A 16636-nucleotide genomic window follows, 5' to 3' on the forward strand; every position below is an offset into this window, starting at 1 on the left:
AGAAATGATGTTTTAAGATAAACGGGGGAACAGACTCAGAATTTGAACCTTTTGTGTTAAGAGATTGCATGATGTGTTGGAGCTCTTTTAAAGAAGGTGGATCAGGAGGAACTCAAGAAATTAAGTTCTGTATCTTTCAGAGAGAGAGAAGAACAAGTTTTACTTTTAATTGATTTCCTAATGCTGTTGATTTTTTCTTGGAAAAAGTTGGCGAGATTTTGAGCAGAGGGAAGTAGCTGGATTCTGCTTAAATTGGGCAAGTTTTTTGAGAATTGAAAAGAGAGATGAGTTCTTTGCTTTGGAAATATGTTTTGACTAAAATTATTTTTTTACTGTGTTTAATGTTTTCCTGTAATGTTGGGAGTGCTCCTTGTATTTATTAAGATTTTTTAAGGAAGGGTTGGAGTGTCATTTGCATTGTATTATGTATTAATAAGATTATGGGCTCCTTTTACAAAGCCGCGTTAGTGGTTTAATGCGCGTAATAGCGCGCGCTAATTTGCCGGCCGTGCTAGCCGCTACCACCTCCTCTTGAGCAGGCGGTAGTTTTTCAGCTAGCGCGGGGGTTAGTGTGTGCTAAAAATGTGCATGCGATAAAGCCGCTAACACGGCTTCGTAAAAGCAGCCCTATATTGTGTGTATATGAAAAATGAATGGAAGAAATTGCATTACAATTAGTACAATTATTATGGGGGTGGAGTTTGGGGAGATCTGGGGAGGAGCTTGGGGCAGGGGTACTTGGTTGGTATTTGTTAGGCTTAGGGGGTACTTGGCTTAAAAAGGTTGAGAAGCACTGCCCTAGAGTGACCCTCTGCTCTGCTCAGTTGTCTTTGTGGCCAGTTTGCTGAGAATGCTGGCTGCTTGGATGTTCTAATGGCTTATTTTTGTGTGTTTTTAATTTGGATGCTTTCTTATTCGAAAATGGCCTCCTCTTTTACTAAGGTTAGCGCGTGCTAAATGCTGACGTATCCATAGACTAACATATACGCATTAGCATTTAGCGCATGCTAATTCGAAGCACACGCTAGTCGGTTAGCGCACCTTAGTAAAAAGCCCAAAAGTCTAGATAGGCCATTTAAAAAAAAAAAAGGTAAACGTCTTGTGGTTTCATAAATGGACATTTTCTCTACTGGATTTCTAGATATCTTTCCCAAAATGTCCAAACTGAAACGTAGACATCCATTTGAAAATGCCCCTCTATATGAGCTAGTGATGGAAAAGAAATACCAAGCAATGATCATTAACTAATTGAAAAGGGCAACTTGGCAAATAAATGATAGTCAGTGAGGCAAGATAAGATGGGTGACCCTCACATAATTCTCTGAAGGTGAGAAGCATGATCTTAAATTGGATTCAAAAGTTGACTAAAAACCAGTGTTTTCCCATTAGAAGTGGCATTACATGGTCATATTTTCTGGCATGAGAGAAAATGTGAATTATAACATTTTAAAAAGTTTGCAAATATGAGGCGCTACATGCCCCCACATTCACTATCTGCAGCTGCCGTGTGCAAATGATAACAGCACATGATTTGCCCCCCAAAATAAAATAGGAATGCCCTCAAAAAAGTGCTGTATAAAATCTGCAGTTATTGCATGGAAAATGCCACATTAATTGCAAGTCTTAGCACACTTTAGTAAAAGGGCCCCCTTAGGGCTCCTTTTACGAAGGCGCATTAGGGCCCTAACGCGCGGAATAGCGCGTGCTAAAATGCCACATGTGCTAGCTGCTACCACCTCCTCTTGAGCAGGCGGTATTTTCAGCTAGCGTGCGCTAATCCGGTCCGTGCACTAAAAACGCTAGCGCACCTTCTTAAAAGGAGCCCTTAATTCTTAATGAACATGAAGCACAGCAAAACATTTTAAAATGACAGAACACCAACAGGAAATTCCTAAACAAAATGAAATATAAAGCTTTTTAGTTCACTTGCCCTATTTTATACTTTATCTTATATAATTATACTTTATCAATACAATGCTTCCATATCTTGCAAGTAGGCAGCTATGACTGCAAGGAAAGGAGACCTTTCCATGATGCAGCAGTAAGGATGAGCTTTGAAAAAGATTGATAGATCCATAACAACATATATTGCTCAAACTGCTTGTATGGGTAATACAATATTACAAAATCTACTGGTACAGCAGAATGGAAAAGAAACCTGCTGAATGATTTCTGAGACAATGCAAGTTCTGTGCCAGCCCCTAAAAAGTAAAGGTATCAGTCATTGAGCAAAGTAAGCAGTAATTCCTCTTTGTCTTGCAAGTTAAAGGAACAAACAAACCTAACAGCCTTTTTTTTTTTTGTTCCTGCTTCCTGTATCTATGGGAAAAATCTTTCTTGAATATTGCCATAAGGTCTTCCAGGCCTATTACAGTCAATAGCATTGTGCTCTCAAAGCAAAATCCTTTATAATCAATCCAAACATGTCAATGGTTTCAATGACAACATATAAAATAGTCATGCTACTTACGTTCTTGCCTCATCCCATAACACACAGTACGGGTTCAAGGTACCCTAAAAAAAAAAAAAAGAACAAAATTAGTTTAAACAGTTGAAATACCACTTATTGTGGAGCAGTCTGTGTGTTCTTATTTTGCAAACTGTGTTTAGCCTTTATCAAAAATGTGAAAGGCACTATTCCATTCCATTCCATTCCATTCCATTAGGGACTTCTATTCCGCCTATACCTTGCAGTTCAAGGTGGATTACAAAAGAGCTAACTGGACATTTCCAGTGAAGTTACAACAGTTTCACATTATGATGCAGAACAGCTGTCGAAATATATTTTAATAAAATGTAGGGTGTGTAGGTCATAATCCCCCAAATTCTATATATGATGCCCAAAATTTCATGCACAAATTTGAATATGTGCCCAATTTGAGCAAAAAATTAATTCAGTAATGATCCAATAACTAGTAATAGTTAGGTACTAACACCAATTATTGCAGTTAATTGGCTCCAATTGGGATTTGCACGTGCATCTTGCTAAGTACTATTCTGTAAATATACATGTGCAAATTGTTTAGCGCACAACTGAAAAGTGGGCACGGCCATTGGAGGAGCATGGATAGGTCAGGGGTGTCCACTAAAAATGCTTGTAGCGTTATATAATTTGGGGGATTCGTACCTAACTTATGTGTAAAAATTTACATCAGGCTTCACATGGTGTAAATTCTAGTGACAAATGTTGGGTGTAGATCCTGGCGCTAAGCCAGGGGTGGGCAACTCCGATCTTCAAGGGCCGGAATCCAGTCGGGTTTTCAGGATTTCCCCAATGAATATGCATGAGATCTATTTGCATGCACTGCTTTCAATGCATATTCATTGGGGGAGGGTGTCAGAGGGCATGCCCTTTGGTGGGGGAGGAGGTATTGGCAGGAGGGACTGGGCATCCCACCTGATGATGATATTAGGGGGATGGGGGATACTGGCAGGAGAGACTGGGCATCTCTCCTGCCGGTGGATGTCTGCGTGAAATGGCGGTAGGAGGAATTGGGTACACCTCCTGCTGCGGATATTCAGGGGTGGGGGGGCGGCTTTGGGGGTCCGGCAGGAAGGACTGGTCATCCCTACTGCCACTAGTCTTCGTGGGGAGTGGGTTTCCTGCCGCAGCCACTAAAATGATTGTGACAGGGAGATTCCCTTGCCGTGATCAACTCAGCGACAACCCTATTCTCTAACTGGTGCTTATGACATTAACGCCAGTTAGAGAATTGTTGTGTTAGGTGATTCTATATAGGACGCCCATGTGCAAATCTCAAAAGTCACTTAGGCGGCTTCTGAGACTGTGTGTCCTATACAGAATCCAGCCCTTAGACCTGATTTTACATCATCTAAGTCACTAAGTCACAACGTATAAGTTCCATGCATGCTGCCTCATAAAACTTTCAATTATCCCTGCAGTATGACTAAGTTTAGGTCGGCCTACATCCCGCCCATCTCCCGCCCTCACCACTCCTTCAAAGCCGCCCCTTTTAGCTCTGAGCATACAGCGGGATTCAGAAGTCTAAAAAGTCTCTGGTTACGTCTAAAACCCCATTTTGAATATCAGCACTTGGATGACCTGTCTTTTAGGTTGCCCAAGTGTTGATTTGGGTGGGTTTTTAGACTTATTTTTGTTATGATTATGAGCCCTTTAGTCCAATGATTTTCTATTTTTTTCATTCTGTCAGAAAAATATGGAATGAAAAATGTGGAATATCGCTGAACTAATTGTATAACCCTGAAAGGAGACTGTCTCAACTTTGTTGGCTGGGCTGAGAACTTTTCAGTGACCCCTCATATCTGAAGAAAGATCTAACACTGAAAACTTTGAAAACCAAAAGAATATTTAAAGATCCTGAGAGAGCATATATATTTTGCGGAAAGAAAATGAATCACAGACTCTGACTGTTATCTTAAAGATTTAACATGTGTAGGGTAAATGAAGCATAAACGTTTAAAAAATGTTTTTTAAAAAATGAAGCATTTGTTTAGCACCAGTTCCTTCAAACAGTTTTAAAATATGAGGGGCCACTGAAAAATTCTCAGCCTAACCAAGAAGAGAATGATGTGGAGCCATGAAATTTACAAGTTATCCCACACTTATCTTGACACTTTTAATTTCAATGGTATGATATGAAATGAAACAAAAAGTGTGGAATAACCTGTAAGTTTCATGGCTCCACATCATTCTCTTCTTGGTTGGGCTGAAAACTCTTTAGCATCCCCTCATAGTAAAGGCCAATTTAAAATGAATTTGTGCTTGTACAGGAAGCCAATGAAGTAGAGTCAACAACAGAGTGACTCTGTTTTATGATGGCATCTGCAATAGTTGGAACTAGGACAAAAGAAGTTATCCTGCCGTTGTATCAGCGATGGTGCGCCCGCATCTGGCGTCCAATATTGGTCGCCGTACCTTAAGAAGGATATGGCGTTACTCGAGAGGGTTCAGAGGAGAGCGACATGCCTGATAAAAGGGATGGAAAACCTCTCATATGCTGAGAGATTGGAGAAACTGGGTCTCTTTTCCCTGAAGAAGAGGAGACTTAGAGGGGATATGATAGAGACTTTTAAGATCATGAAGGGCATAGAGAGAGTAGAGAGGGACAGATTCTTCAAACTTTCAAAAAATAAAAGAACAAGAGGACACTCGGAAAAGTTGAAAGGGGACAGATTCAAAACGAATGCTAGGAAGTTCTTCTTTACCCAACGAGTGGTAGATACCTGGAATGCGCTTCCAGAGGGCGTAATAGGGCAGAGTACGGTACTGGGATTTAAGAAAGGATTGGACAATTTCCTGCTGGGAAAGGGGATAGAAGGGTATAAATAGAGGATTACTGCACAGGTCCTGGACCTGTTGGGCCACCACGTGAGTGGACTGCTGGGCATGATGGACCTCAGGTCTGACCCAGCAGAGGCATTGCTTATATTCTTATGTTATGTCTCAGAAATGTCAAAGAAGGACAATTTAATCATGAATTAATGATGTGTGTGACTGTTGGGCAGACTGGATGGGCTGTTCAGGTCTTTATCTGCCATCATTTACTATGTTACTATTTTAGAATATCTCTGGAGAGCTCAGGAGAAATGCTGTTACCTGGCTCACTACATCATGTGACCTTTTGTTATTTTTAACAATGCATGCAAATAATTTATTTGCAGTCCTTATTCAATTTGACATTTGACTAACAGCTGCATTTGACACTCTCATTCATTATGTGTTACTTTATAAATTAAGCTGTCTGGGCATTTCAGGGGCTGTTCTAAGATGACTTAAAGAGTTCTTAGTTAATTGATCCTATCAAGTCAAAATGAATGGCTTTTTGTCATCTACTTGGAATGCATTAAGTGGGGTCCTCCAAGGTTTTCCACATTCTCTGATCCTATTCAATATTTAGATGTCATCGTTTGGAGACATGCCAATGACATCACTGTACTTGTCTCTTTTACAGATTTGGGTGAAAAGACTCTCTCCAAATTGACAGACTATATACAAACAAATAGGAAGAAATATTTTTAACTTAACAAATAGTTAATAATAATAATAATAATTTTATTCTTAAATACCGCCAAAGCCATGAAAGTTCGAGGCGGTTTACAACAAGATGTGCTGGACAATCAGCGAATATACAGTGGTACCTCGGTTTACGATTGCATCAGTTTGCAAGTGTTTTGCAAGACGAGCAAAACATTCGCAAACTTGGTGCCTCGTAAACCGAGCTTGCCTCGCTGTACGAGCGCCACCCCCCCCCCCCCCCCCAGTGTTCCGGCATCTCCCTCAGCGATCCGGCATCCCCCTGCTCGCGTTGCCCCCCCCTCCACCGCGATCCTACTTCCCCCCCCCCCGAGCAGTCAATGACACTTCCTTTACCCGACTTGGCACCAGTGCCGGTGCCCGAAGTTCCTCCCTATTCTGGCACGGCCTGGGCTGGGCGGTGCATCGGAGATTCTCCTTCTTCTGGTCTGGACTGGGCTGGACTGGCTTTGAGCATTTGCGCATGCTCAAAGCCTTCTGGTCTCGCTCTCTCCGAGATTGAGAGCGAGACCAGAAGGCTTTGAGAATGCGCAAATGTTCAAAGCCAGTCCAGCCCAGCCCAGACCAGAAGAAGGAGGATCTCCGATGCACCGCCCAGCCCAGGCCACGCCAGAAGAGGGAGGATCTTCGGGCACCGGCACTGGTGCCAAGTCGGGTAAAGGAAGTGTCATTGACTGCTCGGGGGGGGGGAAAGGTAGGATCGCGATGGAGGGGGGGGCAATGCAAGTGGGGGGAGGATGCCGGTTCGCAGGGGGGGAAGCTAGATCGCGGGGAGGGGTATGGAACAGCGTCTGATTCCTCAAGGAGGGGAGAATGTGCAGCACCGGTAGCCTCGGAGGGGGGGGGGAGGAGGTGGAACCAATCAAAGCAGTTTCCCTTACTTCCTATGGGGAAACTTGCTTTGATATATGAGTGTTTTGGTTTAAGAGCATGCTTCTGGAACGAATTATGCTCTTAAACCAAGGTACCGCTGTATTGTTATCAAATATAAGCCATGATGATTCGAGGCAGTTTACAATGAAAGGAGCTGAACAAACAGTGAAGTGGTCACAATACAAAGACATCACATACAAGCTTACAGAAAGGAAGAAAAGGAAAGTTTATAAAAATTCTTAGGTTACAATTTGATTAAACAGATTTGTTTTTACAGATTTTCTAAAATTGAGGTAGGATGAGGAATGCGTGATAATTTTACCCAGCCAATTGTTCCATTTGCCTGCCTGGAAGGCGAGCGCTCTGTCTAGGAATCTTTTGTAGTGGCAGGCCTTTATTGTCGGATAGGTGAACAGATGAATTTTACTTGTGAGCCTAATAGAACTATCCAGATTAAATTGGGAAACCAGGTACGTGGGGGCCAGACCAAATATTGATTTGTAACAAAGACAGAACAATTTAAACAGAATTCTTGCTCCCAGGGGCAGCCAATGAAGTTTTTGATAATAGGGACTAATGTGTTCCCATTTCTTCAGCCCAAACATCAATCGAACTGCTGAATTCTGAATAACTCTGGATAGCTCTGGAACTTGTTGCCAAAGGATGTGGTAACAGTGGTTAGTGTAGCTGGGTTTAAAAAGGTTTGGACAAGTTCCTGGATGAAAAGTCCATGGTCTGTTATTAGGACAGACATGGGGGAAAGTCACTACTTGCCCTGGGAATGGTAGAATAGAATGTGGCTACTATTTGAATTTTTGCCAGATACTTGTGACCTGTATTAGCCACTGCTGGAAACAGAATTCTGGACTAGATGGACCATTGGTCTGACCTAGTATAGCTATTAATATGTTCTTAAGCCATAGAAAGTTGGTCTAATTCTCATGACATGAAACTAAATAAGGATATGTCTAAGTTGCTATGGTTAAATAACCCATTTAGATTGATTCCTTAGCCTTTAACATTAACTTATAGTCTATCTTTACAAGTTGAGAAATCCTCTTCAGTTTTAGGGTTTATTTTAGATACTAATCTTACATTTGAGTTACAGGTCAAGAAAGTAATTAAGACTTTTTTTTCAGACCATGACAGCTTTGTACTCTTAAATCTTTATTTGTGGAAGATCACTATTCAATACTAGCTTTAATTCTTTCTCATTTGAATTATTGGAATGGTTTGCACTCATGTATCTCAAAGAAATAATCAGACACTGCATGACATACCAGTATGCACCAACACCTACATAAGCAATTGCTTCCTTTTTTTTGATGTGCATATTTGTAAAATGGATACACTTCTCCTTCGTCATTCGCGGGAGATACGGGCAGAGCCGGACCGCGAATGCAGAAAAATCGCGATTATCCGGCTCTGACCCACCCCCACCTCCCTGCCGCCTTCCCGGCCTTACCTGGTGGTCTAGAGGGCTTTCGGGGTCGGAGCGATCTTCCTACACTCCTGCCTCGTGCAGATCGCCATCAGGAAATGGCTGTAGGGAGTTCCCGACATAGTCTCGAGAGACTACGGGAACTCCCAGCAACCATTTCCTCATGGCGATCTGCACAGAGCAGGAGCGTAGGAAGATCGCTCCTGCCCCGAAAGCCCTCTAGACCACCAGGTTTAGGCCGGGAAGGCGGCAGGGAGGAAAAAAAGATGGATTTTTTTTACATTAAGACTGTTTTTTTTATTTTCCCCCTCCCCAGAAAAAAATTGCGATTATATGAAACCGCGAGTAAAGGAACCGCGAATGGGGAGGGGGAAGTGTACTCCTACTGCATGTGCTGGAAAACACAAATACTGTACACTCCTGGAGGCTCCACGTTGGCATATTCGTTTCTAAAATGCCACCAGAATTGAGCATGTCCTGACCTGGATGTCTCAATTCTGATCTCTGCATTCTATAAAAAATGAGACTTGTGGAGGGACATTTTTGATAGGATGTCTAAGTCTGAGTTTGAATGTTTAGGGAAAGACGTCCAGAAATCCAGCAGTGAAAATGCCCATTTTTGAAACTGCAAGATGTCTATCTTTTTTTGGGGGGGGGGAAATGACCTATGTAGACAATTTGGCCCTTAGTGCATCTATATTTTCTGGCCAATTTTGAATATAAAACCATCCAAATGAAAAACATGCATAAACAAGCCATTAGGACATCCAAGCAGTCAGCATTCTTAGTAAACTAACCACACCAAGTCCAGTTTTAGACATACTAGGACCCAGGGCAGAAATTAAGGAGGAGGCCCCTCTTTTACCCATCAGTCTCCCAATTTCCCCACCCACCTTTAAATGACTTCTTCACACACAAAACAATCAGACAGACCTTCAAATATAGAACAATGGATCATAAATTAGAAATAGAAATATGAATATCAAAGCTGAATTGGAAATCCCAAAAAGTTAAACTTGGCAAGTACTGTACTCCATTTTGAACACAATTAGTGGCATAACCATGAGAGGGGGCTTGACCTCCTACTTTAAACTTAGGCCCCCTCAAAACGAACATCTCCCTTGCTGTATCTGGTGGGGATCCCCTAGCCTCACCAACTGACAGCCCCCCTCCTCAGGTTCAGTGACCAGAACTTACCAAGTTCTGCAGCTGGCAGCAATATAGCAGAGCTATTGCTGCTGCCTTCCCTTCGCCCTGTCCTCGCTTGGCTTTCATGCATGCATGAAAGCAGTGGCAGCTTGAGGATATTGCCATTGCAAAGCTGGGAGATTTCTGGTTGCTGGACTAGAGGAATATGTCTTCAGTTGGCAGGGTTTGGGAATCCCCACTAGCTCAAGTATTTATATATTACACTCAGGCCAGGAAAAACTTTGGTGTCCATCCACTAATTTTGTGCTCCAGTCCCTCCCCCAAATCAGCTGTATGACTATGCAACTGAACACAATACAAAAATAATTGTGATGCCCATATCCCAAAGCTAACATATTCCAGTTAATAAATTCAAATAAAACAATTTGTTCTACTTTGTTGTCTGGACATTTTGGTTTTCCTTCATCTTGGTCCCAGTTTCACCAATATTGATCTACCATATCAGATAACTCGTTTCTTGATAAAGCCCGGTTACCAGGGCGAAACGGGACCCCTCGAGTATTACTATTGAGCTTGACCGTATCAAGCAGTGACTTCAGCTTGATATTAGGGAGCGCTGTCTCCTTCTTCAGTGCAGTAGAACACTGTGGCTGACTACCGATTTGAGATAAGTGTTTGTTTTTCTGCACTTTATTCTACATAAGAGTTGAATGAAAGTTTTTGCTGAATAATTCAGCTTATACATTTGATTGCTTAAGTTATTAGATTCATCCAACCTGCATGTTAAGATGAATTTTTTTAAAACCTTAAAAATTATAAAATAAAAAGTAAACTATACTTAAGTAAATTGAATTTGGATAGGTTGGAGGTTTTTCGATCTATGATGGATATTACCTTCACACTTTGGGGTGAATTTCACATGATCTCCATAAAGGTGTATCTGAGATCTTTTCCTCTAATTAGGCTTTTTCCCTGTAATATCAACCTGGTGCAGTATCTGTGACTATTTTGTTGATATACATCTTTCACTATTCTTTATTCACTGAAAAAGCTGCCAGCCTCGGCAGTGATTCAGAAACATTGCCCACAGTTCCTCTTCTTGCTTTCTGTCTTCCGTGGTCTGTTCTCCAATGACACAACTTCCTGTTTCTGCCTGGGTGGACCGCGGCAGATGGAAAGCAAGAAGAGGAACTGCGGGCAATGTTTCTGAATTGCTGCCGAGGCTGACAGATTTTTCAGCGAGACATAAGGTAAGGGCAACATCGGACCGGCGCAGATAGGAGTAAGACATGCTAGGCCACGGGGGCCCCCCAGAGCCTTGGAGCCCAGGGCAGCTGCCCTGTTTGCTCCCCCCTAATGCCAACCTTGGGCCACACAGACTGCTGAGCAGAGCAGGGGCGACAGTTTAGGACGTACTGCAGCAGATGTCACATTAGAAAAATCCAGGTACACGTTTCACTATAACTTGTTTATATTGTATGGTGAGACCTCTAAAACACACCTAAAACTTACTGTACCAAACTGTACCCCACAACAATAGCCCTTATGCCTGCAGGGATCATCTTTATGTAGGTACAGTAGGTTTTGTGTGAGCTTTGAAGGGCTCACCATACAATACAAGCAAGTTATAGTGGCATGTGTACCTAGGACTTTTTAAATGTGATGTTCAATGCAAGACCCCTTAGAGTGCCCTCTGATCTGCTGAGCTGTGTCTGTGTGGCCATCTGAAGATGTAATATAGGCTAGAATGTACTGTTTCTTTCATATCTTTGGGTGATTAGAGTGGGTTGGTGAGCACTGGGAGAATAAGGGGGGGGGGGGGTCATGCCTTAATCCCTCCAGTGGTCATCAGGTCAGTTTGGGTACCTTTTTGGCCTTTATTCATTTTTAAAACAGTTCTAGCCCTAAATGGTGCCCTTAACGTTTTGTTAAATGTTTGTTTATCCCTGTAAAGTGTCAAAGTCCTAAGTCCACCCAAAACAAGCCTCTAATATGCCCCCTTAAGATTTAGATGCACTGGAGACAAAATAGACATTCAGAAAGTCAGTTTTGAAAATGGCCACATGGACATTTTGACTAGCAAGACGTCCATGTGCCAGTCTTTAGGACATCTATCTTTTTTGAAAATGAGCTTCATAGTATCTAACTATAACTTAGGATCAAGAATTAACATGCTTATTAAAAGTCTGTATTCACTGAAATATAATTACGAAGCACAGTTCTCATAAAGGTATGGGTTCCGGAGAAAAGTAGAGAAGCTAAGATACCATTAAAAGTACCAAAAAAAGACATTTTCCCATCTGTGTGGTCCCAAAAGCTCATGCTGTAAGTTACATCTTTTTTCTACATTTTTTGAAAGCTATCATATCCTAGTAGGACTCTAAAATTAGGTAAAATTTCTGTAGGAGCAATTCTAATAAATTTCAAACACATTCTGATGTTTCGCACTCGTTCCAGTTTCACCTCAGGATAATTTTGCAATTCACTCTGGGAGCCACTATAACATATTCATCCTTCCTCTACTACATAGTGGCAGTCCTTTAGTGGTAATGAAACAAAGATAAAAAAAGAAAAGGTAACACTTGTCTCACAGTGGAAGAATCACTTTTATGACTCAAAAATAATATTCTTCTTGGAACACTAGCTAAAACTCTAAGTAGATTGTTATATTCACAGAACTGTTTTTGTCTTCTTGGAACTTCTCTCTCTGTCTTTTATTCAGATTATGAGCAATTTGCTATGTCAATATCTTCAGCTGTTTCATTACTGCTCATTCATTCTGGGGGGAAGGGGTAAAACGCGGACCTTACGGACCTCGTGGATCTAAAACCGCACGTCCTTAAAAATCTGAGGTCCGTGCATTGACAAACCCACCTTTTAGCTTGTTTTACCCAGACCCTTATTCTTCCGCTTTCCCTGCAGCTCAGGCCCCCGGCTCTGCCTTCCCTAATGACTAAGGAAATGCTTTTCCCTTCCTATGCTGAAACTAAAAGTGGCACAGATCTCAGGGCAAAAGTTTTGCCGCTAGTCTCACATAGGGAGGGAAAAGCATTAGGATCCGTCAGAGCTAAAATGTCATAGAGATCTGTCAGAGCCAGAAACTATAAGTGGCACAGACCTCAGATTTTTAATAATAATAACTTTATTTGTTCTATACCACCACAATCTTGCGACTTCTAGGTGGTTCACAATGAAGAAAAGCTGTACAATCAGCGAATTACAGTCAGCAAATTAAGGAAGTGCAGTTTTAGATCCGCAAGGTTTGTAAGGTCCGTGAGGTCCACGCTTTACCCCTTCCCATCTTGGGGTACATTGACATCTGTTTTCTAGTGTAGTTCAAATAAGTAATTGACAAAGGTAGTAAAAAGAGTTTTGGAAATGGTAGGCAAACCATGGACATGCTGGTACATTATCTCATTTGAATGCAAGGAGTATTTCAATGAGATCTATATTTAAAAAAAAAAAATGTTGAGGAGTAATGTTAACCAGAGAACTTTAGTTAGTTTTATCTGATTATTCTGCCTGTATATGTGTGGGGTGAATATATACAGTCTAAGGTTAAATAATAACATAGGAGGTCCTTTATTTATTACTATTACTTCTACTTATCATTTCTAATTTGCTACAAGACATATATAACCCTGTAGAGACACATTTATGAGAAACAGCCCCTGCTGGAGAAAAGCTCGTCAAGAGAAACATAAATGGCAATTTAAGTTCCCAAATGTATAAAGGACTTTATATCCTACACTAGAGGCAATCTCTTCAAGGAGGCTGTACAGTCTAAAAAGGGGAAAAGGATGTTGGTCTTAAGTGTATAAATCATGGCAGTGAGGGGTGGAGGAAGAACTACAAAATTCTGATAGAAAAAGTGTGAAGAAAATAACATAAGGACAACTCTGCATTTTTTATAAAATGCTCTCTACATAGGGGACTCTGATTGGAGACGTAAGGAAGCAGGCAAGGAATGCTGAGGTTCATGTACTGAAAAAGTTGTTTGCCTAACATGTCCGTGTACTGTTTCACGATATGTGGGAAAGTGTAGTTACTTATCTGTAACGTAGGTTCTCCGTGGACAGCAAGATAGTCAGCCACATATGGGTGTTGTCCCAACAGCTCCCAATTTGCGGATAAGCTCTCCAATAGCTCAGAGATTTTTTATTTTTCTCTGAGCACGTGCAGTGCCCGGGACCCACTGGGCATGCCCGAGCCCTACCCATTTCCCCCCGCTTCCCCCTAATCCCCAGTCTTTAGTTTCCACCCGTTCCCATCGGTCGGATTTTCTACAGCTCTCCATTACAACTTTTCTACTCATCACCTTGAAGATGCCTGAATCATCTACAGAAATGACTGGGATGCAGGAGAAGGATGAATGCACTGGATCCTCATGAATTGTGCGGCCACTGATTGGATCTGGCGCAAGAGGTTTCCGTGTTACTTGCATTGTGCGCACATGTCTCCACGTGCACGCAAGCTAAGGAAGAGGGCACTGAGAGACTTCATGAAGAGAAGTGAGGCCCGAGAATCTTCCTCCAGCAGCCATCCTCATCGGAATGCAGCAGCGGGGGATCCACAAGCTACAGCAGCAAGGAGCCTCCAGGATGCCCTGGCTCAGCTAATCCCCCCCCCGCCTGCACTTGGCCCCGCAGAAAAATCTCTCCCGGAGTCCCTGCATGCTGCCGCGTACAGCCAGCCCCTGCAGGGCAGCCAATAGGAATCTCGCCAGACCCAGAGATCTCTCCTGGAGTCACTGCATGCTGCCGCGTAAAGCCAGCCCCTGCAGTCAACAGATCGGGGTTTTCGCCCTCCAGACTGAGAGATCTCCCCCGGAGTCCTTGCATGCTGCTGCGTAAAGCCAGCCTTTGCAGGCAGCAGATCGGGGTTTTCGCCCTCCAGACTGAGAGATCTCCCCCGGAGTCCTTGCATGCTGCCGCATACAGCCAGCCTCTGCAGGCAGCCGATCGGGGTTCCCCCTCCAGCCCAAAGGCAAGTCCTATCTGCTTGTTTGTGGGAAAACCTCTGATAATCTTTTGCAACCCCAAGAGCTCTGCCCCACCCTCCTCCCAATCTGAACCTAAGGAGAAAGAAACTCCCATGCTTCTTTCCCTCAGGGGACCTGAAAACCTCTCCCACCGGCAGGAGACAGAGTTCAGCTTGTACAGGGAAGTGGGTATCCCTCCTCCCTGCAATCCCCCCACATTCTGAAAAACAAAAATAAATAAATAAACTTGATGCTTCTTTCCCTCTTGGGGTCCTGCAGAGTCTGCAGTTCAGACCTCTCCCCCCTCCCCCCCCCTCATGTCGGGAACGAGGAGTCTGCCTTTCACATTAGCTTTTCACATTTAGCTCATTAACCTCAGAGCTCAGACTGGGCAGGGTCTCAGCAACCAGCCATGATGGAAACCGCTGGCAACCAATTGCAACACAGGTTTTTCCTTCCTCCCTGGCAACAGGGGCAGTCCCGGCGAACTCTTCACAAAGTATGGTGCTGATGTCATCAGTGATGCGGCATGTCAGACCACACCTCCCCAAAGGTGGGGGTTTGAAACTCCTCAGCCTAAAGAGCTGTTCACTGCACTTCAGATACCTGCTTTTCCACAGCTCACAGCCAGCAGGAGGGACTCTGCTACTATTTATGATTTCTATAGCACTGAAAGGCATATGCAGCGCTGTACAGTTTAATATACAATAGGCAATACAGCAGGAGAAACCCACACAGGAGGCATCATCACTCTTCTTTCTCTGCCTCCAGGCACAGTGGGAAACGCAGCCAGGAGCACTGGCACAGATGAAGGGGAGCATCCTGCCCCCTCTCTGCAGGCTCTCCCCCCTCTCAAGAAGGACAGAGAAGGTCGGCGGAGTACATGAAGCCACCCAACCAGTCAAGGGGAGCAGCACATGAACCTGCGAACCACCAGGGGTGGGACCAGAAGCAACAGTTAATCCTCCTGCTGAACCAACTCCTCTCTCAGCGGGCAACACTCCCCCCAATACCCTAAATAACAACAACAAAAAAAACACCCCCACAAACGAGGACTCACCCCAAGTTCTTCCAGAAACTCACAGCCTTTCTCAAGATCCACGTGGGTGGACCACCAGTACCCAAGACAGAGTACTACAATGCCTGAACTACCAGTACCCAAGACAGAGTACTACAATGCCTGAACTACTTCAGGCAGGCAGTGGCGATTCCAGTCCACAAGAACCTCCTGGACTGCAGAGACAAGATTTGGCAGACTCCCTCTTCAGGGCAACCAACATCAAGGAGACTGGGACTGAAGTACCAGATCTTTCCGGCCCAGGGATTCGACAACCCGCAGAAGCCATACATGGACATTGCGGTAGCCTTGGCGCTTAAGAGAAACAGGGCAGCATGACCCCCCCTCCAAAGCCCTGTCAGGGAAGGATCTGAAAAACCCTGGATTCCAAGGGGAAAAAGACCTTCGAGGGTGCAATGCTGAGCGCACAAATTGCTGTGCTCCAGTTCCAGATGCGGCTTTATCAGGAGGCCATTGAGAGAAAATAAATAAATAAAATAAAACAGGGACTCCAGCTCACCACCGAGCCAGTCCACACTGGCAGCAGTCTGTGCCCCAGCGCTTGCAACAGTAACATAACTACTACGCAAACAAGCACCGCCTGAGGGGCAGGGGCATCTAAGGGCAGCCCTCTCCCCAAAACAAAAACAAAACCTTGACCACCCTCCGGCCCAGCAGGATCAGATTGTCTGCAAAGGCTTGGCCCAGGATCACCATCGACCAGTGGGCCCTCAGCATCATCAAGCAGGGATTCCGAATTCATCTCCACTCCTGCCCCCCCCCCAGAGTGGGCGGGGCACCCTCCATCTGACTACCCAATTTTCCTGCAGCAAGGAGAGGACCTGCTTCGGCAGAATCAATAGAGGCGGTGTCGAACAAAGGAGAACACCAAGGGGTTTTTACTCCAGGAACCCCCGCATCCCCATGGACAAGGACAACGCTCGACCCTGGATCTCTGCAAGCTCAACAGGTGCATACACAAGGAACGATTCCAGATGCACTCTCTGGGTACAGTCTTGGCCCTGTTACAGCTCGAGTATTGGCTAGTATCCCTGGACTTACATGATGCATACACTCACGTGCCCATGCACCCAGCCCACAGGAGGCATCGTCGCTTCT

At 43.8% G+C, this 16636-nt stretch overlaps 1 protein-coding gene across 5 annotated transcripts in view; it reads right to left on the bottom strand.

The window, feature by feature from the left end:
• Nucleotides 1-16636, bottom strand: part of ADGRB3 (adhesion G protein-coupled receptor B3) — a 1500610-nt gene that overhangs the window by 570570 nt on the left and 913404 nt on the right. For all 5 annotated transcript variants that reach the window (XM_033937354.1, XM_033937350.1, XM_033937352.1 and 2 more), the window contains one exon: nt 2471-2514. In XM_033937354.1, coding sequence (XP_033793245.1) covers nt 2471-2514 — 44 coding nt within the window. The remainder of the gene's footprint in view (nt 1-2470; nt 2515-16636) is intronic.

The sequence above is a fragment of the Geotrypetes seraphini genome, chromosome 3 (genome assembly GCF_902459505.1).
Source record: "Geotrypetes seraphini chromosome 3, aGeoSer1.1, whole genome shotgun sequence".
NCBI classification, from domain to species: Eukaryota; Metazoa; Chordata; class Amphibia; order Gymnophiona; family Dermophiidae; genus Geotrypetes; species Geotrypetes seraphini.